This window comes from Bubalus kerabau, chromosome 15 (assembly GCF_029407905.1).
Source record: "Bubalus kerabau isolate K-KA32 ecotype Philippines breed swamp buffalo chromosome 15, PCC_UOA_SB_1v2, whole genome shotgun sequence".
Taxonomy (NCBI): Eukaryota; Metazoa; Chordata; class Mammalia; order Artiodactyla; family Bovidae; genus Bubalus; species Bubalus kerabau.
In genome coordinates, this window is record NC_073638.1 from 6,223,604 (window position 1) to 6,248,385 (window position 24,782).

The 24,782-nt window shown below is 42.6% G+C and overlaps 1 protein-coding gene across 1 annotated transcript in view; it reads left to right on the top strand.

The window, feature by feature from the left end:
* Positions 1–1,121: 1,121 nt before the first annotated feature.
* The window catches only part of TMEM123 (transmembrane protein 123), an 80,158-nt gene continuing 56,497 nt past the window's right edge, over positions 1,122–24,782 (top strand). Inside the window, exons 1-6 of the mRNA XM_055547521.1 lie at positions 1,122–1,300; positions 6,153–6,209; positions 9,479–9,532; positions 14,551–14,610; positions 18,665–18,721; positions 22,652–22,711. Of these exons, the coding sequence (XP_055403496.1) occupies positions 1,201–1,300; positions 6,153–6,209; positions 9,479–9,532; positions 14,551–14,610; positions 18,665–18,721; positions 22,652–22,711 (388 nt within the window). The 5' untranslated portion in view covers positions 1,122–1,200. The remainder of the gene's footprint in view (positions 1,301–6,152; positions 6,210–9,478; positions 9,533–14,550; positions 14,611–18,664; positions 18,722–22,651; positions 22,712–24,782) is intronic.

Here is a 24,782-nt window from a genome sequence, read left to right on the forward strand (position 1 = left end):
TAACCGCTTTAGGCACGGAAGCTGTCTAGAGAAGCCGGGAACCTGTGAAACAAGATGCGGTATAATTTGGGGTATAGAGATCATGGATGTTTTACGTATAGAGTGAGTGAAGTCGCTCAGTCGTGTCCGACTCTTTGCGACCCTATGGACTGTAGCCCACCAGGCTCCTCCACCCATGGAATTTTCTAGGCAAGAGTCCTGGAGTGGGTTGCCATTTTCTTTTCCAGGGGATCTTCCCGACCGGGGGATCGAACCAGGGTCTCCCGCATTGCGGGCAGACGCTTTACCGTCTGAGCCACCAACGAATCATAAACTTAAACGAATTTGTCTTTTCCACCCCCCCCCCCCCCCCGCCTCATCTCAGAAAAACAACAACAACAAAAACCCTCTGACGGCCCAGGACCCCTCAAAGGGGATCCCATCTACTCCAGCTTCTTTCCTGGACCTCCCTTTACGCCGCCCTCGCCCAAGGCTTCTCCCTGTCACTCGAAGCCGCAAGCATCCCCCGCACCCCACCAGAAAACTACTCTTCAAAGACTTCCTTCCGAGCCCAGCAAAGCCCGGCGCGCTCCCTATCCGGAGAGGCAGCAGGTGCTCAATTTTTTCCAAAAAAAACGAAACTGCCATTTCCGGGGGGGGGTGGGGGAAGGAACTTGATGAAGCGTTCTGGGGCTCGCAGACGCGCGCGGGAAGGGGAGGTGGCGAGGAGAGCCCCTCGCGCCCAATCGCAAGCCCCGCCCTGTCCCCGCCCCTCCGCCTCAGCCCCTCTGCCTCGGCCCCGCCCCACCGCCTCGGCCCCGCTCCACCGCCTCGGCCCCGTCCCTCCGCCTTAGCCCCGCTGCCTCGGCCCGCCCCTCCATCTCAGCCCCGCCCCTCCACCTCAGCCCTGCCCCGCCCCCACGCCTCGGTCCCGCCCCCTCAGCCCCCCGCCCAGCCCCCTCAGCCCCCCGCCCAGCCCCCTCAGCCCCCCCCCCGCCCCGCCCCGACGCCTCGGCCCCGCCCAGCCCCACCTCCTGGGCCGGCACGCGACGCCCCCTCCGGGCCAGGTTCCCGCGCCCGATTTGGTGTTTGGGGGGAGGCGGCGGGAGGGGTGGTGTGCGCGGCGGAAGGGGAAGGGGGAGGGGAAGGGGAGCAGGCTCTCAGCCGTGCCGCAGCCGCTCGGTGAGGACCCGCGAGGCCTCGGCGTCCCGCCTCGGAACAATGGGACTCGGCGCCCGAGGTTTCCTGACGTTGCTGGCCCTGGGGGTCGTGCTGGGGGTGGCGCTGCTGAAGGTTTTCACGGACAGCGCGGACCCCGAGGGTGAGTGGCCGCGGGGTCGCCCACGGCCCGCGAGCCTCCCGGCTGGCTGTGGCCGCGCGGAAAGTTGTGCGAGTGTGGGGACGAGCGCGCGGCGGCCGTGCGCGGGCCTCAGGGCGGCGAGGGGCGGCCGGGCGGCCTCGCGCCTCGCGTGGCCGCCGGCCGACGGGGCGCCTGGCCCTCTCCTCAGCTCCGGGGCGCGCCGCGGTCGCGGCCGGAGGGCAGCGAGTCACCTGTTGCGCTACCGACGACCGGCCTGCAGCGCGGTTGTTACAGCCTTTCCCCGAAGTTAACGTTTCTCGGGGAGGTTAGAGTTCCTCTCAGGCTTCCTTTTGTAAACGGTTAGGGGGACTGGAAAATATGTCTACCGACTCCTGAGCGGACGTGTCTACCAGTTAGTTGTGAACCTTTCAGCGTTTTCTGGCGTCTCATCGCCTCGTGTAAAATCAAACCAATTATGCATATAGTCTTAAGGACCCCAGACGCCTCAAGTTTGCACTTTGGGGCTCATGTGGCAGGTTGGGAGCTTCGGGGGCATGCGGCAAGCCCTCCCGGGCGCAGGTGATGCTCGCGCCCTTGTGGATGGCCGCTCCGGTCCCTCGTGTACCGTAAACAGCGGCCGAGGCGCATCGGCTCTGCCGCCTTGAACAGCTGCGCGGATGTTAGGAGTTCAGGACACCGCCAGTAGAGTCATGACAGAGTGATTTTGACCTTTCGCTTCTGGGGGAAGGAAGGTGTCCCTTTAGGACCTTGGCCTTTTGGGGACTTTTTCGATAAAGCGGCGAAAGCTGGGATTTCCTGTGTAAATTCTGTTTTCTCTTTGTCAACTCTAATAGAAGTCAGATAACTGGTTAATGATCAGTAAACCATAATAAGTTAGTTTAAAGACCCAAGCTTTTCATGGCTTTTAAATTCTCTCCACTGTATATTTAGCTTTACATTAGTTTTATCCAGCAGTTTGCAAAACCAGATAATTCAGACACAACGCCTACTTTTGCTAGAATAATCTGGGTGAATTAGACAACGATTTTCGTTTGTTTTGCTGAATTTTTTTGTTTGCTTTGCTGAATTGCACATGTGACAGACTAGCTTTGTAGACCACATTTTGAGATCACTTAAGGAAAGAAGATCAGTAAAAGCATGTCCATCGTATTTTCAATATTACGAGGTGTTTGATTGTAAAAGTGAACAGTCTAGAGTTAAAGAGTATAACTTTGTGCTAATTTATACCAGTATTTATGTCAGTAGGTCTCCATTTTTTATGTTACTTTGTGAAAGTATACGTTTTTATTGTTTCTCTGAATTACTGAGTAGAGAAAAAGTGTCCTTGCTTTTCTTTTACCCTCATAACAGATTTTTTTGCCCTAATTTAATACTCACTGTTTGACAGTTCTGTTTATTACCTGATATCTCACTAGATGTTAATGCTGTTTGAAAAATTTGGAATGCTCTACTATGTGAGAGCCTTGATTTCATGAACCGGTATAACCAATGTAAGCAGGAATCCATTTCTCCAGACTATAATGTCACCTTGAAACTAAAGGAAGGTTCTATAAAGGACATCTCAAAAGAATGAATAAATGTTGTCCTAGTGTTTATAGGTAATCTGTAATCCGTTTAAAGTGTCATTGTGAAGTATAGTGATTTTTGTCATACTAGAGTTCCGTAACTAATTTTTACTAGACACTTTCATCTCACTCTGTGAGCTTCTCACTCTGTGCTAATTGAGGTCCATACTTCATCCCATTGGATCCTTCCAGTATTATACCCATTTTATAAATGAGGAAATTGAGGCTTAGAAGTTACTTAACTTGTGCAAAGTGAAACAACAAATAGATGTTTGATTTCAGAGGCCAGAATCAATCTTTCAACCATTTTCCACTAAGCTACATTGTGTGATGTTGACTCTTCAAGCAATACTGTCATTGCCCAGAATATTGTGGGAAAAGATAAAAAGATTACTGAAATTCTACTTTTAAGATTTTCTTCAGTCTGCTGCATAATTTCATACATATTTTCGCTGAAGGAGGAGGGATAGTATGAATAAGTTAGCAAGCCAGCAAACGGGATAGAATGTGGTAGTACAATGAAAGATATAAGGGAGGGGAAAGCTGTTAGTCAGGACTGTTAGCAGTAGCAAGTGACAGAAACCTACCTTAAACAAGCATAGGGGAAAGGAAGGACTTTAATGACCATGAACTGAAAAGTCCAAGGGTTGAGGTAGCTTCAGAAATGCTGCCTTCAAGAGTTCAAACAGGTTGCTAAGAGATGGCCATTTCTAACACTCTAGATTACATCTGTCAAACCTTAGGCAAGCCCTAAAGTGTTCTTAGCCTGCAGGGGGAATCCAAATAAGAGGAACTTTCTAAAGTGATTCAGTTCAGTTCAGTTTAGTCACTCAGTCATGTCCAACTCTTTGTGACCACATGGATTGCAGCACGCCAGGCCTCCCTGTCCATCACCAACTCTCGAAGCCTACTCAAACTCATGTCCACCGAGTCAATGATGCCATCCAACCATCTCATCCTCTGTCGTCCCCTTCTCCTCCCACCTTCAATCTTTCCCAGTGTCAAGATCTTTTCAGATGAATCAGTTCTTCACATCAGTTGGCCAAAGTATTGGAGTTTAAGCTTCAGCAACAGTCCTTCCAATGAATATTCAGGACTGATTTCCTTTAGGATGGACTGGTTGGATCTCCTTGCAGTCCAAGGGACTCTCAAGGGTCTTCTCCAACACTGAAGTTCAAAAGCACCAATTCTTTGGTGCTCAGCTTTCTTTATAGTCCAACTCTCACATCCATAAAGGACTACTGGAAAAACCATAGCTTTGACCAGATGGACCTATGTTGGCAAAGTGATATCTCTGCTTTTTAATATACTGTCTAAAGTGATTGCCACACTTCAAAAACCACCATAATGGGTAGCCAATTAGGAGATGAAATTAATCTTTAATGATTCTGGGCCACTTTATGAACTTAATTCCATTTAGAGTAGTATTGTGCTATATAATACTTGAGTCTTTTTTTGTCAAGTAAAGCATCCACCTCCTTGTACCTAGATTGTCCAAGACATTCTTTATTTCAGCTTGCACACAGTAAGTACTTCATAAGTATTTTTTGAAAAAAGGTGAAGAGCTTAGAAGATAGTTTCTGCCTTCTTCCTCAAGTCAAAAAAAAGAAAAAAAAGTAAAGCACCCGTCATAAGAGTGACAACAGCAGGGAGAGAAAAACAGGAGGCTCTTGTAATCTGGGCAAAAAATGAAGACATGGGGTAATGGGGATAAGTGGGTAGACTCTAGATCTCCTTGGGGTGTGGAACTGAAATCATTGCTAATGGATTGGATGGTGGAGTGAGGAAGAAGGAAGACTGAAAAGATAACTTCCTGGTGTTAGGGTTGAGCAACCAGCAATGCAACAACTGGGAACAACTGCCAACTTCCAGAGGGCAGAAGCAGGTTTATTGTAGAAAATCAACACTTCCATTTGGCACTCTGATGTACACACTTTGGAATCAAACAGCCTGGTCCACATCTGAGACTCCGCCGCTTACTGGCTGGGTGGCCAGAATCTGCCTGAAGGCAAGAGACCCTGGTTTGATTCCTGAGTGGGAAAGATCCCCTGGAGAAAGGGATCGGCTACCGACTCCAGTATTCGTGGGCTTCTCTGGTGGCTCAGATGGTAAAGAATCCGCCTGCGGTGCAGGAGACCTGGATTCAATCCCTGGGTTGCGAAGATTCCCCTGGAGGAGGACTTGGCAACTCACTCCAGTATTCTTACCTGGAGAATCTCTGTGGACAGAGGTGCCTGGTGGGCTACAGTCAATGGGATTACAAAGAGTCAAACACAATGGAACAACTAAACACAGCTGGGTGGTCCCCTGTGGGTCTTTTATGGGTCTTCTATCACTGCCTAGCTGTATTCCTGTCACAGAATTGTTTTGGGGGTTAGATGGGCTAATGCAGGTTACATGCTCCCCACAAGGCCTGGCATGTAGTAAGCCCTTCATAGTATTGGCAGTTATTTGCTACCTGCTGCTAAATGCATCTAAATACATAGCCTACTGACCTTGATCTTTTTCAGGTTTAATCTTCACACCATAGTCTTTTGGGATAAATGCATTATGGTTCCAGCAAAAGGAAGAAATTTGCACACAGAGTAAAGATAGCTCCATCAGAATTGTTATTGCTTACTTTCTTTGTACTTGGGAGGTTTTTGCTGTGGGGAGGGCCTTCTTTGGAAGTACACAATAACATACTTGCTCGCCTCCCATGTAATATATGTATTTAATCTTCCCTTATACAAAGATCCAAGGTGAATAATGGACCCTGAAAAGTTGCTTAACTGGAGCATAGAATTCTTCCAAACTTTTTCCAAATTTTAAGTTACTAGTTAAAAATTCAAAGAATTGTATCAACAATGCTTCCAATTTTATGTGAAAATCCTAACCCACTTCATCTTCTCTCCATTGTATGAAGTTAGGCGTGCTGGTGCACAAGACCTTGGGCACTCAGTAGTAGTAAGGGTGTCCACTCTCCTCAGAAGAGCAAAGTTGTCTGTAGTAGAAATTCCTCATAACCACATGGCCTCCTGTCCAAACTATTTTATCAGTGGCTGGCACATAGTAAGTACTAGGTAAGTGTGTACATTAGCTATGTTTTCTGTCTTAAAAAATCTAGTAATACAGATCTAGATTTATGAACAGTTTCAAGGCACATTTCATAGAAGCAGTGCAAAAGTAAAACTTCCTGCAGAATAATCTACCCTGCCACCCCTCAGGGGCTGAAAGAAACATATAGCCAGTACCCTTAGTTAAATGTTGATGGCCGTTATTCACAGGATATTTCTTTGTTTTTACAGGATCAGCAAGCCAAAAGAATCCTATGTCTGTAGAAAATTCCAATGATAACCAAGGAGGTGAGTTTAAAAAGGTCAGAAAATGAATTATGTGCCTAGCATACATAAAGTAATATCAGCTAGTCCAGTACATGTAAACTGGTACACTGACATGTCTTAACCATGATTTGTGCGTTTGTGAATACTTAAAGCCTACCATCAAAGGCTTCCCTTAGTAGGCATCAGGAAATGATAGTTCACTGGATTCATCATCTTTCTCAGTTTAGCAAAGTTGTCAGTAAATTCTAGAACTATTAATTAAAAAATGCTGGAATTTATTACTGAGTTTTCTAGCACATTTTTAGGTATGACATTTTGCGCTCTGCCTATGAATACGAACTAGAATTCATAAATCTGCTGATCTTGCTGGTGGAAGAAATCACTTTAAGCTGGTCAGCCATGGCAGCCTTAAATTGCCTTGGTGGACTCTAAGGAGACCCTGCTTATATTTCACCCATCAGTTAGATTTCAGTCCACCCCCTTGCTTCCTTATTGAAAAGGTAGATGAGGCTTTTTTTCTTCTGCTTTTAGTTTAGGACAGATGGATTTCTTCCTTGATTTTCTGAATTAACATGGAAGCATAGGAACCAGACTAATGTTATAATAATAGTACCATCAACGCATGTTTCTTCTAAGTGATATTTAGTTTATATTCTCACTGCCTTTATTAAGAGTGACAGAGGTAGAAACTTAAAAAAGGTACACAAATCCTATCACTGGACCCATTTTTTTCTACTTATATTCAACAAATATTTATTAAGTGTCTTTAATGTGTGGACACAGTACAAAAGGGACCAAGCTCTGACTTCTTGGAGTTTTTGTTTGCTTTTTGTGTTATTTTATTGTTGAAACATGCACGTAACATAAAAATCACAACGTTAGCCATTTTTAAGTGTACAGGTGGCATTAGATACATTCACAATATTACGCAATTTTTTTGAAAATATTTTTATTTTATAGCTGTGACTAGATGGACCTTTGTTTGCAAAGTAATGTCTCTGCTCTTTAATATGCTATCTATATAGTGATTGCCAAACTTCAAAAGCCACCATAATGGGTAGCCAATTAGGAGATGAAATTAATCTTTAATGAATCTGTGCCACTTTATGAACTTAATTCCATTTAGTGAAGTGTTCTCCTGTAATACTTGGTCTTTTTTTGTCATGTAAAGTATCCGCCTCCTTGTACTTAGATTGTCCAAGACAGTCTTTATTTCAGTGCTTGCACACAGTAGGTACTTCATAAGTATATTTTGAAAAAGGTGAAGAGGTCTTAAAACTAGAAAGTGCTTAGAAAGAAGGCAGTTTCTGCCTTCTTCCTCAAGCCAAAAGAAAGAAAAAAGGAAAGTATCTGTCATAAGAGTGACAACAGCAGGGAGAGGAAAACAGGAGGCTCTTGTAATCCAGGCAAAAGATGAAGACATGGGTAATGGGGATAAGTGGGTAGAGTCTAGATCTACTTGGGGTGTGGAACTGAAATCATTGCTAATGGATTGGATGGTGGAGTGAGGAAGAAGGAAGACTGAAAAGATAACTTCCTGGCGTTAGGGTTGAGCAACCAGCAGTGCAAGAACTGGGAAAGTGCGGGCAGAAGCAGGTTTATCATAGAAAATCAGCACTTCGATGTGGCACTCTCATGTACACGCTTTGAAATCAAACAGCCTGGTCCACATCTGAGAATCCACCACTTACTGGCTGGGTGGCCAGATTCGCCTGCAAGGCAGGAAACCCTGGTTCGATTCCTGAGTGGGAAAGATCCCCCTGGAAAACAGGATCAGCTACCTACTCCAGTATTCATGGGCTTCCATGGTGACTCAGATGGTAAAGAATCCACCTGCAGTGCAGTAGACCTGGATTCGATCCCTGGGTTGGGAAGATTCCCTGGAGGAGGACATGGCAACTCACTCCAGTATTCTTACCTGGATCATCTCCATGGACAAAGGTGCCTGGTGGGCTATAGTCCACAGGATCGCAGAGTCAGACACAGCGGAGCAACTAAACACAGCTGGGTGGTCTCCTGTGGGTCTCCTGTGGGTCTTCCTATGGGTCTTCTGTCACTGCCTAGCTGTGTTCCTGTCTCAGAACTGTTTGGGGGTTAGATGAGCTAATGCAGGTTACATGCTCCCCACAGGTCCTGGCACTTTTAAGCCCTTCATAATATTGCCAGTTATTTGGTACCTGCTGCTAAATACATCTAAATATATGGTCTACTGACCTTGATCTTTTCCAGATTTAATCTTCACACAATAGCTTTTTGGGAATAATGTACTATAGTTCCAGCAAGAGGAAGAAATTTTCTCACACAGTAACGATAGCTCCATCAGAATTGTTATTGCTTACTTTCTTTTTACTTCAAAGGGTTTTTTTGAGGGGAGGCCTTCTTTGTGAAAAGTACACAATAATACACTTGCTCGCCTCCCATGTAATATATGTTTTTAATCTTCCATTATGTAAAGATCCAGGGTAAATAATGCACCCTGAAAAGTTGCTTAACTGAAGCATAGAATTCTTCCAAACTTTTTCCAAATTTTAAGGTACTAGTTAAAAATTCTGGAGAAGGCAATGGCAACCCACTCCAGTACTCTTGCCTGGAAAATCCCATGGATGGAGGAACCTGGTAGGCTGCAGTCCATGGCATCATGAAGAGTCAGACCTGACCCGGCGACTTCATTTTCACTTTTCACTTTCCTGCAATGGAGAAGGAAATGGCAACCCACTCCAGTGTTCTTCCCTGGAGAATCCCAGGGATGGGTTGCCTGGTGGGCTGCCGTCTTTGGGGTCGCACAGAGTTGGACACGACTGAAGCGAATTAGCAGCAGCAGTTAAAAATTCAAAGAATTATCTTGAGAAGGCTTCCAACTTTACATGAAAACCCTAAGCGACTTCATCTTCTCTCCATTGTTTTACGTTAGGTGTGCTGGTGCACAAGACCTGGGCACTCGTTAATAGTAAGGGTGGTCCACTGTCCTCAGAAGAGCAGAGTTGTTAGTAGTAGAAATACCTCATAACCACATGGCCTCATGTCCAAACTATTTTTCAGTGGGTGGCACATAGTAAGTACCTGGTAAGTGTGTGCATTAGCTATATGTTTTCTATCTTAAATAATCCAGTAATAGAGATCTAGATTTATGAACAATTTCAAGGCATGTTTCATAGAAACAGTGCAAAAGTAGAACGTCCTGTGGAATAATCTACCCTCCCAACCCACATAGGCTGAAAGAAAAACATTGCCAGTACCCTTAGTTAAATATTGATGTCCTTTCTTCACAGAATATTTCTTTGTTTTTATAGGAACTGCAGACAATGATCCTAAATCTCTAGAAAACTCCAAGGATAACCAAGGAGGTGAGTTTAAAAAGGTCAAAAAACGGATTATCTGCCTAGCATACACAAAGTAATAACAGCTAGTCAAGTACACGTAAGCTGGTACACTGACCCGTCCTAACCATGATTTGTGCATTTGTCAGTACTTAAAGCCTACCATCAAAGGCTTCCCTTAGTAGGCATCAGAAAATGATAGTTCACTGGATTCACCACCTTTCTAAGTCTAGCAAAGTTGTGAGTAAATTCTAAAACTATTAATAAAAACATACGGGAATATATTACTGAATGTAGAAGCACATTTTTAGGTATGACATTTTGGGCTCTGCCTATGAATATGACTAGAATTCATAAATCTGCTGATCTTGCTGGTGGAAGAAATCACTTTAAGCTGGTCAGCCATGGCAGCCTTAATTTGCCTTCAATCCATCCCCTTGCTTCCCTATTGAAACACTAGATGAGGCTCTTTTCTTGTGCCTTTAGTTTGAGACAGATGGATTTCTTCCTTGATTTTCTCAATTAACATCAAAGGATAGGAACAAGACTGATGTTATATAGTACCATCAACGCATGTTTCTTCTAAGTAATATTTAGTTTATCTTCTCACTGCCTTTATTAAGAGTGACAGGAGTAGAAACTTAAAAAGGTACAAAAATCCTATCACTGGACCCATTTTTTCAGCAAATATTTATTGAGCATCTCTAATGTGTGGACACAGTACAAAAGGGACCAAGCTCTGACTTCTGGGAGTTTTTATTTGTTTTTTTGTGACATTTTATTGTTGAAACATACACATAACTTAAAATTCACAGAGTTAGCCATTTTTAAGTGTTCAGTTCAGTTCAGTCACTCAGTCATGTTCAATTCTTCGAAACCCCATGAACTGCAGCATGCCAGGCCTCCCTGTCCATCACCAACTCCTGGAGTCCACCCAAACTCATGTGCATCGAGTCGGCGAGGCCATCCAGCCATCTCATCCTCTGTCGTCCCCTTCTCCTCCTGCCCCCAGTCTCTCCCAGCATCAAGGTCTTTTCCAATGAGTCAGCTCTTCGCATGAGGTGGCCAAAGTACTGGAGTTTCAGCCTCAGCATCAGTCCTTCGAATGAACACCCAGGACTGATCTCCTTTAGGATGGACTGGTTGGATCTCTTTGCAGTCCAAGGGACTCTCAAGAGTCTTCTCCAACACCACAGTTCAAAAGCATCAGTTCTTCAGCACTCAGCTTTCTTCACAGTCCAACTCTCACATCCATACATGACCACTGGAGAAACCATAGCCTTGACTAGATGGACCTTTGTTGGCAAAGTAATATCTCTGCTTTTGAATATGCTATCTAGGTTGGTCATAACTTTCTTTCCAAAGAGTAAGTGTCTTTTAATTTCATGGCTTCAGTCACCGTCTACAGTGATTTCGGAGTGCAAAAAAATAAGTCTGTCACTGTTTCCACTGTTTCCACATCTATTTCCCATGAAATGATGGGACCAGATGCCACCATCTTAGTTTTCTGAATTTTGAGTTTTAAGCCAACTTTTTCACTCTCCTCTTCACTTTCATCAAGAGGCTTTTGAGTTCCTCTTCACTTTCTGCCATAAGGGTGGTGTCATCTGCATATCTGAGGTTATTGATATTTCTCCCAGCAATCTTGGTTCCAGCTTGTGCTTCTTCCAGCCCAGCGTTTCTCATAATGTACTCTGCATAGAAGTTAAATAAGCAAGATGACAATATACAGCCTTGACATACTCCTTTTCCTATTTGGAACCAGTCTGTTGTTCCATGTCCAGTTCTAACTGTTGCTTCCTACCTGCATATAGGTTTCTCAAGAGGCAGGTCAGGTGGTCTGGTTTTCCCATCTCTTTCAGAATTTTCCACAGCGTATTGTGATCCACACAGTCAAAGGCTTTGGCATAGTCAATAAATCAGAAATAGATGTTTTTCTGGAACTCTTTTGCATTTTCAATGATTCAGCGGATGTTGGCAATTTGATCTCTGGTTCCTCTGCCTTTTCAAAAACAAGCTTGAACATCTGGAAGTTCACGGTTCATGTACTGCTGAAGCCTGGCTTGGAGAATTTTGAACATTACTTTACTAGCATGTGAGATGAGTGCAATTGTGCAGTACTTTAAGCATTCTTTGGCATTGCCTTTCTTTGACAATACACTTTATTTTTAAGTGTACAGGTGGCATTAAATACATTCACAATGTTGTGCAGTGTCATGGAGATTTTTTATTAAATTTTTATTGAAGTACAGTTAATTTGCAATGTCGTGTTCATTTCTGCTGTACAGCAAAATGACTTAGTTATATACATGTATACATTCTTTTCATTTTCTTTTCCTTGTGGTTTATTGCAGAATAGTAAATGGAGTTCCCTGAGCACTGTTGTTGTTTCTTAGTTCTGTATGTAACAGTTTGCATCTACTAACCCCAGACTCCTAGTCCCTCCCTCCCCGACCCCTCTCCCCCTTGGAAACCCTGTGTCTGTTCTGTATGTCTGTGAGTCTGTTTCAACTTCATAGATAGGTTCATTTTTGTCATATTTTAGATTCCACATATAAGTGATCTGTTGTTGTTTAGTTATTGAGTTGTGTCTGACTCTGTGACCCCATGGACTGCAGCATGCCAAGCTTCCCTGTCTTTCATCTCTCCCAGAGTTTGCTCAAACTCATGTCCATTTAATCAGATTACTGATTAATCAGTGATCAACCCATCCTGTCACTTCATCCTCTGTTGCCCCCTTCTGCTTTTGCCTTCAATCTTTCCAAGCATCAGGGTCTTTTCCAATGAGTCATCTCTTTGCATCAGGTGGCCAAAGTATTGTAGCTTCAACATCAGTCTTTGCAATGAACATTGAGGGTTGTTTACTTTGGGATTGACTGCTTTGATCTCCTTGTAATCCAAGGGACTTTCAAGAGTCTTCTTGCAACACCACAGTTAAACACCATCAATTCTTTGGCACTCAGCTTTCTTTATAGTCCACCTCTCACACGCATACATGACTACTGCAAAAACCATAGCTTTGACTGGACAGACTATTTTTTGCAAAGGAATGTCTCTGCTTTTTAATATGCTATCTATAAAGTGATTGCCAGACTTCAAAAGCCACCATAATGGGTAGCCAGTTAGGTGATGAAATTAATCTTTAATGGATCTGTGGCTCTTTATGAACTTAACTTAATTCCATTTAGTGAAGTATTCTGCTGTGATACTTGGTCTTTATTTGTCATGTAAAGCACCCAACTCCTTGTACTTAGAAAGTCCAAGACAGTCTTTATTTTAGTGCTTGAACACAGTAGGTACTTCATAAGTATTTTTTGAAAAAGGTGAAGAGATTTTAAACTAGAAGAGCTTAGAAAGAAGGCAGTTTATGCCTTCTTCCTCAAGCCAAAAAAAAAAAAAAAGTAAAGCACCCGTCATAAGAGTGACAACAGCAGGGAGAGAAAAACAGGAGGCTCCTGTAATCTGGGCAAAAGATGAAGACTGGGGTAATGGGGATAAGTGGGTAGAGTCTAGATCTACTTGGGGTGTGGAACTGAAATCATTGCTAATGGATTGGATGGCGGAGTGAGGAAGAAGGAAGAATGAAAAGATAACTTCCTGGTGTTAGGGTTGAGCAACCAGCAATGCAACAACTGGGAACATGCGGGCAGAAGCAGGTTTATCGTAGAAAATCAACACTTCAATTTGGCACTCTCATGTACGCGCTTTGGAATCAAACAGCCTGGTCCACATCTGAGAATCCACCGCTTCCTGGCTGGGTAGCCAGAATCTGCCTGCAAGGCAGGAGACCCTGGTTTGAATCCTGAGTGGGAAAGATCCCCTGGAGAACGGGATCGGCTACCCAAGCCAGTATTCATGGGCTTCCATGGTGGCTCAGATGGTAACAAATCCACCTGCAGTGCAGGAGACCTGTATTCGATCCCTGGGTTGGGAAGATCCCCTGGAGGAGGACATGGCAAGTCACTCCAGTATTCTTGCCTGGAGCATCTCCATGGACAGAGGTGCCTGGTGGGCTACAGTCCACGGGATCACAGAGTCAGACACAGTGGAGCAACTAAACACAGCTGGGTGGCCTCCTATGTGTCTCCTATGGGTCTTCTGTCACTGCCTAGCTGTGTTCCTGTCGCAGAATTGTTTGGGGGTTAGATGGGCTAATGCAGGTTACATGCTCCCCACAAGGCGTGGCATGTAGTAAGCCCTTCAAAATATTGTCAATTATTTGCTACCTGCTGCTAAATACATAGTCTGCTGACCTTGATCTTTTTCAGGTTTAATCTTCACAGCATAGTCTTTTGGTATAAATGGATTATGGTTCCAGCAAGAGGAAGAAATTGGCAGAAAGAGTAAAGATAGCTTTATCAGAATTGTTATTGCTTACTTTCTTTGTACTTGGGAGTTTTTTGGGTTGGCGGAGGCATACTTTGGGGAAGTACAAAATAACATACTTGCTGGCCTCCCATGTAATATGTGTTTAATCTTCCATTATATAAAGATCCAGGGTGAATAAAGCACCCTGAAAAGCTGCTTGTCTGGAGCATAGAATTCTTCCATACTTTTTCCAAATTTTAAGTTACTAGTTAAAAATTCAAAGAATTATAACAAGGAGGCTTCCAAGTTTACATGAAAACCCTAAGCCATTTCACCTTCTCTCTATTGTATGAAGTTAGGCGTGCTGGTGCACAAGACCTGGGCACTCGTTAACAGTAAGGGTGTCCACTCTCCTCAGAAGAGCAGAGTTGTCAGTAGTAGAAATTCCTCATAACCACATGGCCTCATGTCCAATCTATTTTATCAGTGGCTGGCACATAGTAAGTACCTGGTAAGTGTTACATTAGCTACATGTTTTCTGTCTTTAAAAATCCAGTGATGCAGATCTAGATTTATGAACAGTTTCAAGGCATGCTTCATAGAAGCAGTGCAAAAGTAGAACTTCCTGTGGAATAATCTACCCTGCCACCCCTCAGGGGCCGAAAAAAACATATTGCCAGTACCCTTAGTTCAATGTTGATGGCCTTTCTTCACAGGATATTTCTTTGTTTTTATAGGATCTTCAAGCCAGAATAATCCTCAGTCTGGAGGAAACTCCAACGGTAACAACCAAGCAGGTGAGTTTTATAAGGTCAGAAAACGGATTATCTGCCTAGCATACATAAAGTAATATCAGCTAGTCCAGTACATGTAAACTGGTACACAGGCCTGTCTTAACCATGATTTGTGCGTTTGTGAATACTTAAAGCCTACCATCAAAGGCTTCCCTTAGTAGGCATCAGAAAATGATAGTTCACTGGATTCACCATCTTTCTCAGTCTAGCAAAGTTGTGAGTTAATTCTAAAACTATTAATAAAAACATACTGGAATGTATTACTGAGTTTTCTAGCACATTTTTTGGTATGACATTGTGCGCTCTGCCTATGGATATGAACTAGAATTCATAAATCTGCTGATCTTGCTGGTGGAAGAAATCACTTTAAGCTGGTCAGCCATGGCAGCCTTAAATTGCCTTGGTGGACTCTAAGGAGACCCTGCTTATATTTCACCCATCAGATAAATTTCCATCCACGCCCTTGCTTCCTTATTGAAACAATAGATGAGGCTTTTTTCTTGTGCTTTTAGGTTGGGACAGATGGATTTCTTCCTTGATTTTCTCAATTAACATGTAAAGATAGGAGCAGACTGATGTTATAAATAATAGTACCATCAACGCATGTTTCTTCTAAGTGATATTTAGTTTATCTTCTCACTGCCTTTATTAAGAGTGATAGAGGTAGAAACTTAAAAAGGGTACACAAATGCTATCACTGGACCCATATTTTCTACTTTGATTCAACAAATATTTATTGAGTGTCTCTAATGTGTGGACACAGTACAAAAGGGACCAAGCTCTGACTTCTTGGAGTTTTTCTTTGTTTTTTGTGTTATTCTATTGTTGAAACACACACATAACTAAAAATTCACAGAGTTAGCCATTTTTCAGTGTAGAGGTGGCATTAAATACATTCACAATGTTGTACAGTGTCGTGGAGATTTTTTAGTAATTTTTTATTGAAGTACAATTAATTTACAATGTTGTGTTCATTTCTGCTGTAGAGCAAAATGACTTACTTATATACATGTATACATTATTTTTTATTTTCTTTTCCATTATGGTTTATTCCAGAATAGTAAATTGAGTTTCCTGTGCACTGTTGTGGTTTCTGAATTCTATATGTAACAGTTTGCATCGACTAGCCTCAAACTCCTAGTCCCCTCCTCCCTGACCCCTGCTCCCCCTTGGAAACCCTAAGTCTGTTCTGTATGTCTGTGAGTCTGTTTCTACTTCAAACATAGGTTCATTTGCTCCATTTTTTGGTTCCACATATAAGGGATTTGTTGTTGTTTAGTCACTAAATTGTGTTTGACTCTGTGACCCCATGGACTACAGCATGCCAAGTCTCCCTGTCCTTCATGTCTCCTGGAGTTTGTTTAAATTCATGTCCATTTAATCAGATCACTGATTAATCAGTGATTAATCCATCCAGTCACCTCATGCTCTGTTCTCCCCTTCTGCTTTTGCCTTCAATCTTTCCCAGCATCAGGGTCTTTTCCATTGAGTCAGCTCTTTGCATCAGGTGGCCAAAGTATTGTAGCTACAGCATGAGTCTTTCCAATGAATGTTGAGGGTCTCATTGCAGTCCAAGAGACTCTTACGAATCTTCTCTGGCACCACATTCAAAAGCATCAATTATTTTGTGTTGAGCCTTCTTTATGGTCCAACTCACATCTGTACATGACTACTGTCAAAACCATAGCTTTGACTAGACGGACCTTGGTTGGACCTTTTTAATAAGCTAAGTATAAAGTGATTGCAGACTACAAAAGCCACCAGCCACCATAATGGGTAGACAATTAGGAGATGAAATTAATCTTTAATGAATCTGTGCCACTTTATGAACTCAAGTCCATTTAGTGAAGTATTCTGCTGAAATACTTGGCTTTTTTTGTCAGGTAAAGTACCTGCCTCCTTGTACTTAGATTGTCCAAGACATTCTTTATTTCAGTGCTTGCACACAGTAGGTACGTCATAAGTATTTTTGAAAAAGGGTGAAGAGGTCTTAAAACTAGAAAGAGCTTAGAAAGAGAGCAGTTTCTGCCTTCTTCCTCAATCCAGAGAAAAGAAAAATGGAAAACATGCATCATAAGAGTGACGACAGCAGGGAGAGAAAAACAGGAGGCTCTTGTAATCCAGGCAAAAGATGAAGACATGGGGTAATGGGGATAAGAGGGTAGAGTCTAGATCTCCTTGGGGGTGTGGAACTGAAATCATTGCTAATGGATTGGATGGTGGAGTGAGGAAGAAGGAAGAATGAAAAGATAACTTCCTGGTGCGGGCAGAAGCAGGTTTATCGTAGAAAATCAGCACTTCGATTTGGCACTCTCTTGTATGCGCTTTGGAATCAAACAGCCTGGTCCACATCTGAGAATCCGCCGCTTACTGGCTGGGTGGCCAGAATCTGGTGCAAGGCAGAAGACCCTGGTTCAATTCCTGAGTGGGAAAGATCCCCTGGAGAAAGGGATTGGCTACCCACTCCAGTATTAATGGGTTTCCATGGTGGCTCAGATGGTAACGAATCCACCTGTAGTGCAGGAGACCTGGATTCAATCGCTGGGTTGGGAAGATCCCTTGGAGGAGGACATGGCAAGTCACTCCAGTATTCTTCCCTGGAGCATCTCCATGGACAGAGGTGCCTGGAGGGCTACAGTCCACAGGATTGCAAAGAGTCAGACACAGCGGAGCAACTAAACACAGCTGGGTGGCCTCCTATGTGTCTCTTGTGAGTCTTCTATCACTGCCTAGCTATATTCCTGTCGCAGAAATGTTTTGGGGGTTAGTTGGGCTAATGCAGGTTACATGGTCCCCACAAGGTGTGGCATGTAGTAAGCCCTTCATAATATTGTCAATTATTTGCTGCTGCTGCTAAGTGACTTCAGTCATGTTTGACTCTGTGCGACCCCAGAGACAGCAGCCCACCAGGCTCCCCCATCCCAATTACTTGCTACCTGCTGCTGCTGCTGCTAAATCGCTTCAGTCATGTCCAACTCTGTGCGACCCCATAGACGGCAGCCCATCAGACTCCACCATCCCTGGGATTCTCCAGGCAAGAACACTGGAGCGGGTTGCCATTTCCTTCTCTAATGCATGAAAGAGAAAAGTGAAAGTGAAGTCGCTCAGTCGTGTCCTACTCTTAGCGACCCCATGGACTGCAGCCTACCAGGCTCCTCCATCCACGGTATTTTCCAGGCCAGAGTACTGGAGTAGGGTGCCATTGCCTTCTCCTAAATACATCTAAATACATAATCTGCTGACTTTTGATCTGTTTCAGGTTTAATGTTCACACCATAATCTTTTGGGATAAATGCATTATGGTTCCAGCAAGAGAAAGAAATTTGCGCACAGAGTAAAAATAGTACCATCAGATATCTTATTGCTTACTGTCTTTGTACTTGGGAGGTTTTTGGGGTGGGGGAGGTCTTCTTTGTGAAAAGTACACAATAACTGACTTGCTCGCCTCCCATGTAATATATGTGTTTAATCTTCCCTTATGCAAAGATCCAGGGTGAATAATGCACCCTGAAAAGTTGCTTAACTGAAGCATAGAATTCTTCCAAAGTTTTTTCCAAATTTTAAGTTGCTAGTTAAAAATTCAAAGAATTACATCAAGAAGGCTTCCAAGTTTACATGAAAACCCTAAGCCACTTCATCTTCTCTCCATTGTATGAAGTTAGGCGTACTGGTATACCAGACCTGGGGCACTCATTAATAGTAAGGGTGGTCCACTCTCCTTAGAAGAGCAGAGTTGTCAGTAGTAGAAATTCCTCATAATCACAAGGCCTCATGTCCAATCTATTTTATCAGTGGCTGGCACATAGTAAGTACCTGCTAAGTGTTACATTAGCTATGTGTCTTCAGTCTGAAAGAAATCCAGTGATGCAGATCTAGATTTATGAACAGTTTCAAGGCATGTTTCATAGAAGCAGTGCAAAAGTAGAATTGCCTATGGAATAATCTACCCTCTCACCCCCAAGAGTCGAAAGAAACAAAAAAAAAAGAAGCATAATGCCAGTATCGTTAGGTAAATATTGATGGTCGTTCTTCACAGGATATTTCTTTGTATTTAAAGGACCTCCAAACCAGCAGAATCTTCAATCTGCAGGAAACTCCAATGATAACCAAGGAGGTGAGTTTAAAAATTTCAGAAAACGGATTATCTGCCTAGCATACATAAAGTAATATCAGCTAGTCCAGTCCATGTAAGCCTGTGCACTGACCTGTGTTAACCATGATTTGTGCATTTGTTACTACTTAAAGCCTACCATCGGGCTGCAGTTCATGGGGCCTCTAAGAGTCGGACATGACTGAGCGACTTCACTTTCACTTTTCACTGTCATGAATTGGAGAAGTTGAAATGGCAACCCACTCCAGTGTTCTTGCCTGGAGAATCCCAGGAACGGGGGAGCCTGGTGGGCTGCCGTCTGTGGGGTCACACAGAGTCGGACACGACTGAAGTGACTTAGCAGCAGCAGCAGCAAAGCCTACCATTGGCTTCCCTTAGTAGGCATCAGGAAATGATAGTTCACTGGATTCACCATCTTTCTCAGTCTAGCAAAGTTGTGAGTAAATTCTAAAACTATTAATAAAAACGTATTGGAATTTATTACTGAGTTTTCTAGCACATTTTTTGGTATGACATTGTGCGCTCTGCCTATGGATGTGAACTAGAATTCATAAATCTGCTGATCTTGCTGGTGGAAGAAATCACTTTAAGCTGGTCAGCCATGGCAGCCTTAATTTGTCTTGCTGGACTCTAAGAAGACCCTGCTTATATTTCACCCATCAGTTAGATTTCAGTCCACGCCCTTGCTTCCTTATTGAAACAATAGATGAGGCTTTTTTCTTGTGCTTTTTGTTTGGGACAGATGGATTTCTTCCTTGATTTTCTCAATTAACATGTAAAGATAGGAGCAGACTGATGTTATAAATAATAGTACCATCAATGCATGTTTGTTCTAAGTGATATTTAGTTTATCTTCTCACTGCCTTTATTAAGAGTGACAGAGGTAGAAACTTAAAAAAGGCACACAAATCCTATCACTGGACCCATATTTTCTACTTTTATTCAACAAATATTTATTGAGTGTCTCTAATGTGTGGACACAGTACAAAAGGGACCAAGCTCTGACATCTTGGAGTTTTTCTTTGTTTTTTGTGTTATTTTATTGTTGAAACATACACATAACATAAAATTCAAAGTGTAGGCATTTATCAGTGTAGAGGTGGCATTAAATACATTCACAACATTGTGCAGTGTCATGGAGATTTTTTAGTAATTTTTTATTGAAGTGCAGTTAACTTGCAGTGTTGTGTTCAGTTCTGCTATACAGCAAAATGACTTAGTTATATACATGTATACATTCTTTTCATTTTCTTTTCTATTGTGGTTTATTGCAGAATAGTAAATGAAGTTCCCTGAGCACCATTGTTCTTTCTTAGTTCTATATGTAACAGTTTGCATCTACTAACCCCGGACTCCTAGTCCCTCCCTCCCAGACCCAGGCTCCCCCCTTGGAAAGCCTATGTCTGTTCTGTATGTCTGTGAGTCTGTTTCTACTTCATAGATAGGTTCATTTGTACCATATTTTATATTCCACACGTAAGTGATTGTTGATGTTTAGTCACTAAGTCGTGTCTGACTCTGTGACCCCATGGACTGCAGCATGCCGAGCTTCCCTGTCCTTCATGTCTCCCAGAGTTTGCTCGAACTCTTGTCCATTTAATAGATCACTGATTAATTAGTGATTAATCCATCTAGTCACTTCATCCTCTGTTGTCCCCTTCTGTTTCTGCCTTCAATCTTCCCCAGCATCAGGGTCTTTTCCAATGAGTCAGCTCTTTGCATCAGGTGGCCAAAGTATTATAGCTCAGCATCAGTCTTTCCAAGGAATATTGAGGTTGATGTTCTTTAGGATTGACTGGTTTGATCTCCTTGCTGTCCAAGGGACTCTTAAGAATCTTCTCCGGCACCACATTCAAAATCATCAATTCTTTGTGTTCAGCCTTCTGTATGTTCTGACTCACATGTGCACCTGACTACTGTAAAAACCATAGATTTGACTAGACGGACCTTTGAAGGCAGAATAATATCTCTGCTTTTTAATAAGCTATGTATAAAGTGGTTGCCAGACTTCAAAAGTCACCATAATGGGTAGCCAATTAGGAGATCAAACTAATCTAATGAATCTGTGCCACTTTATGAACTTAAGCCCATTTAGTGAAGTATTCTGCTGTAATACTTGGTCTTTTTTTGTCATGTGAAGCACCCACTTCCCTGTACTTTGATCGTCCAAGACATTCTTTATTTCAGTGCTTGCACACAGTAGGTACTTCCTAAGTATTTTTTGAAAAAGGTGAAGAGGTCCTAAAACTAGAAACAGCTAGAAGGAGGGCAGTTTCTGCCTTCTTCCTCAATCCAGAGAAAAGAAAAATGGAAAACATCCATCATAAGAGTGACAACAGCAGGGAGAGAAAAACAGGAGGCTCTTGTAATCTGGGCAAAAGATGAAGACATGGGGTAATGGGGATAAGTGGGTAGAGTCTAGATCTACTTGGGGTGTGGAACTGAAATCATTGCTAATGGATTGGATGGTGGAGTGAGGAAGAAGGAAGAATGAAAAGATAACTTCCTGGTGCGGGCAGAAGCAGGTTTATCGTAGAAAATCAGCACTTCGATTTGGCACTCTCTTGTATGCGCTTTGGAATCAAACAGCCTGGTCCACATCTGAGAATCCGCCGCTTACTGGCTGGGTGGCCAGAATCTGCCTGCAAGGCAGGAGACCCTGGTTTGATTCCTGGGTGGGAAAGATCCCCTGGAGAAAGGGATCGGCTACCCACTCCAGTATTCATGGGCTTCCATGGTGGCTCAGATGGTAACGAATCCACCTGCAGTGCAGGAGACCTGGATTCCATCCCTGGGTTGGGAAGATCCCCTGGAGAAGAACATGGCAAGTCACTCCAGTATTCTTGCCTGGAGAATTTCCATGGACAGAGGTGCCTGGTGGGCTACATTCCATGGGATTGCAAAGAGTCAGACACAATGGAGCAACTAAACACAGCTGGATGGTCTCCTATGGGTCTCCTGTGGGTCTTTTGTGGGTCTTCTGTCACTGCCTAGCTGTGTTCCTGTCACAGAATTGTTTTGGGGGTTAGTTGGGCTAATGCAGGTTATATGGTCCCCACAAGGCCTGGCATGTAGTAAGCCCTTCATAATATTGTCAGTTATTTGCTACCTGCTGCTAAATACATCTAAATACATGGTCTACTGACCTTGATCTTTTTCAAGTTTAATCTTCACAGCATAGTCTTTTGGTATAAATGGATTATGGTTCCAGCAAGAGGAAGATTGGCAGACAGAGTAAACATAGCTTCTTCAGAATTGTTTCTGTGTACTTTCCTCGTACTTGGGAGGTTTTTGGTGTGGGGGTGGCCTTCTTTGGGAAAGTACACAGTAACATACTTGCTTGCCTCCCATGTAATAAATGTGTTTAATCTTCCATTATATAAAGATCCAGGATGAATAATGCACCCTAAAAAGTTGCTTAACTAGAGCATGAATTCCTCCAAATTTTTCCATATTTTAAGTTAGTAGTTAAAAATTCAAAGAATTATATCAAGAAGGCTTCCAAGTTTATGTGAAAACCATAAGCCACTTCATCTTCTCTCCATGGTATGAAGTTAGGCGTGCTGGTGCACAAGACCTGGGCACTCGTTAACAGTAAGGGTGTCCACTCTCCTCAGAAGAGCAGAGTTGTCAGTAGAAATTCCTCATAACCACAAGGCCTCGTGTCCAAACTATTTTATCAGTGGCTGGCACATAGTAAGTACCTGGTAAGTGTTACATTAGCTACATGTTTTCTGTCTTTAAAAATCCAGTGATGCAGATCTAGATTTATGAACAGTTTCAAGGCATGTTTCATAGAAGCAGTGCAAAAGTAGAATTTCCTGTGGAATAATCTACCCTGCCACACCTCAGAAGCCGAAAGAAACATATTGCCAGTACCCTTAGTTCAATATTGATGGCCTTTCTTCACAGGATATTTCTTTGTTTTTATAGGATCTTCAAGCCAGAATAATCCTCAGTCTGGAGGAAACTCCAATGGTAAAAACCAAGCAGGTGAGTTTTATAAGGTCAGAAAACGGATTATCTGCCTAGATACATAAAGTAATATCAGCTAGTCCAGTACATGTAAGCCTGTACACAGGCCTGTCTTAACCATGATTTGTGCGTTTGTGAATACTTAAAGCCTACCATCAAAGGCTTCCCTTAGTAGGCATCAGAAAATGATAGTTCACTGGATTCACCATCTTTTTCAGTCTAGCAAAGTTGTGAGTAAATTCTAAAACTATTAATAAAAACATACTGGAATGTATTACTGAGTTTTCTAGCACATTTTTTGGTATGACATTGTGCGCTCTACCTATGGATATGAACTAAAATTCATAAATCTGCTGATCTTGCTGGTGGAAGAAATCACTTTAAGCTGGTCAGCCATGGCAGCCTTAATTTGCCTTGGTGGACTAGTTTAAGACCCTTCTTATGTTTCACCCATCAATTAGATTTCAATCCACCCACTTGCTTCTTATTGAAACAGTAGATTAGGCTTTTTTGTTATGATTTTAGTTTGGGAGAGATGGATTTCTTCCTTGATTTCCTGAATTAACATGGATAAATAGGAACCTGATTGATGTTATAAATAATAGTACCATCAACACATGTTTCTTCTAAGTGATATTTAGTTTATCTTCTCACTGCGTTTATTAAGAGTTACAGAGGTAGAAACTTTAAAAAGGTACACAAATCCTGTCACTGGACCCATTTTTTCTACTTTTATTCAACAGATATTGAGTGTCTCTAATGTGTGGACACAGTACAAAAGGGACCAAGCTCTGTCTTTTGTGTTATTCTATTGTTGAAACACACACATAACTAAAAATTCACAGAGTTAGCCATTTTTCAGTGTTTAGGTGGCATTAAATACATTCACAATATTGTACAGTGTCGTGGAGATTTTTTAGTAATTTTTTATTGAAGTACAGTTAATTTACAATGTTGTGTTCATTTCTGCTGTAGAGCAAAATTACGTAGTTATATACATGTATACATTGTTTTTTATTTTCTTTTCCATTATGGTTTATTCCAGAATAGTAAATGGAGTTCCCTGTGCACTGTTGTGGTTTCTGAATTCTATATGTAACAGTTTGCATCGACTAACTCCAAACTCTTAGACCCCCCCTCCCCAACCCCTGTTCCCCCTTGGAAATCCTAAGTCTGTTCTGTATGTCTGTGAGTCTGTTTCTACTTCAAACATAGGTTCATTTGCTCCATTTTTTGGTTCCACATATAAGGGATTTGTTGTTGTTTAGTCACTAAGTTGTGTCTGACTCTGTGACCACATGGACTGCAGCATGCCAAGGTTCCCGGTCCTTCGTGTCTCCTGGAGTTTGTTCAAACTCATGTCCATTTAATCAGATCACTGATTAATCCGTGAGTAATCCATCCAATCACCTCATCCTCTGTTGCCCCCTTCTGCTTTTGCCTTCAGTCTTGCCCAGCATCAGGGTCTTTTCCAGCGAGTCAGCTCTTTGCATCAGGTGGCCAAAGTATTGTAGCTTCAGCATCAGTCTTTCCAATGAATATTGAAGGTTGATTTTCTTTAGGATTGACTGGTTTGATCTCATTGCAGTCCAAGAGACTCTTACGAATCTTCTCTTGCACCACATTCAAAAGCATCAGTTATTTTGTGTTGAGTCTTCTTTATGGTTCAACTCACATCTGCACATGCCTACTGTCAAAACCATAGCTTTGACTAGGCGGACCTTGGTTAGACCTTTTTAATAAGCTAAGTATAAAGTGATTGCAGTCTTCAAAGGCCATCATAAAGGGTATCCAGTTAGGAGATGAAATTAATCTTTAATGAATCTGTGGCACTTTATGAACTTAAGTCCATTTAGTGAAGTATTCTGCTGTAATACTTGGTCTCTTTTTCTCACGTAAAGCACCCGCCTCCCTGTACTTAGATCATCCAAGACATTCTTTATATCAGTGCTTGCACACAGTAGGTACTTGATAGGTATTTTTGAAAAAGGGTGAAGAGGTCTTAAAACTAGAAAGAGCTTAGAAGGGAGTTTCTGCCTTCTTCCTCAAGGCAGAAAAAAGAAAAACGGAAAACATCATAAGAGTGACG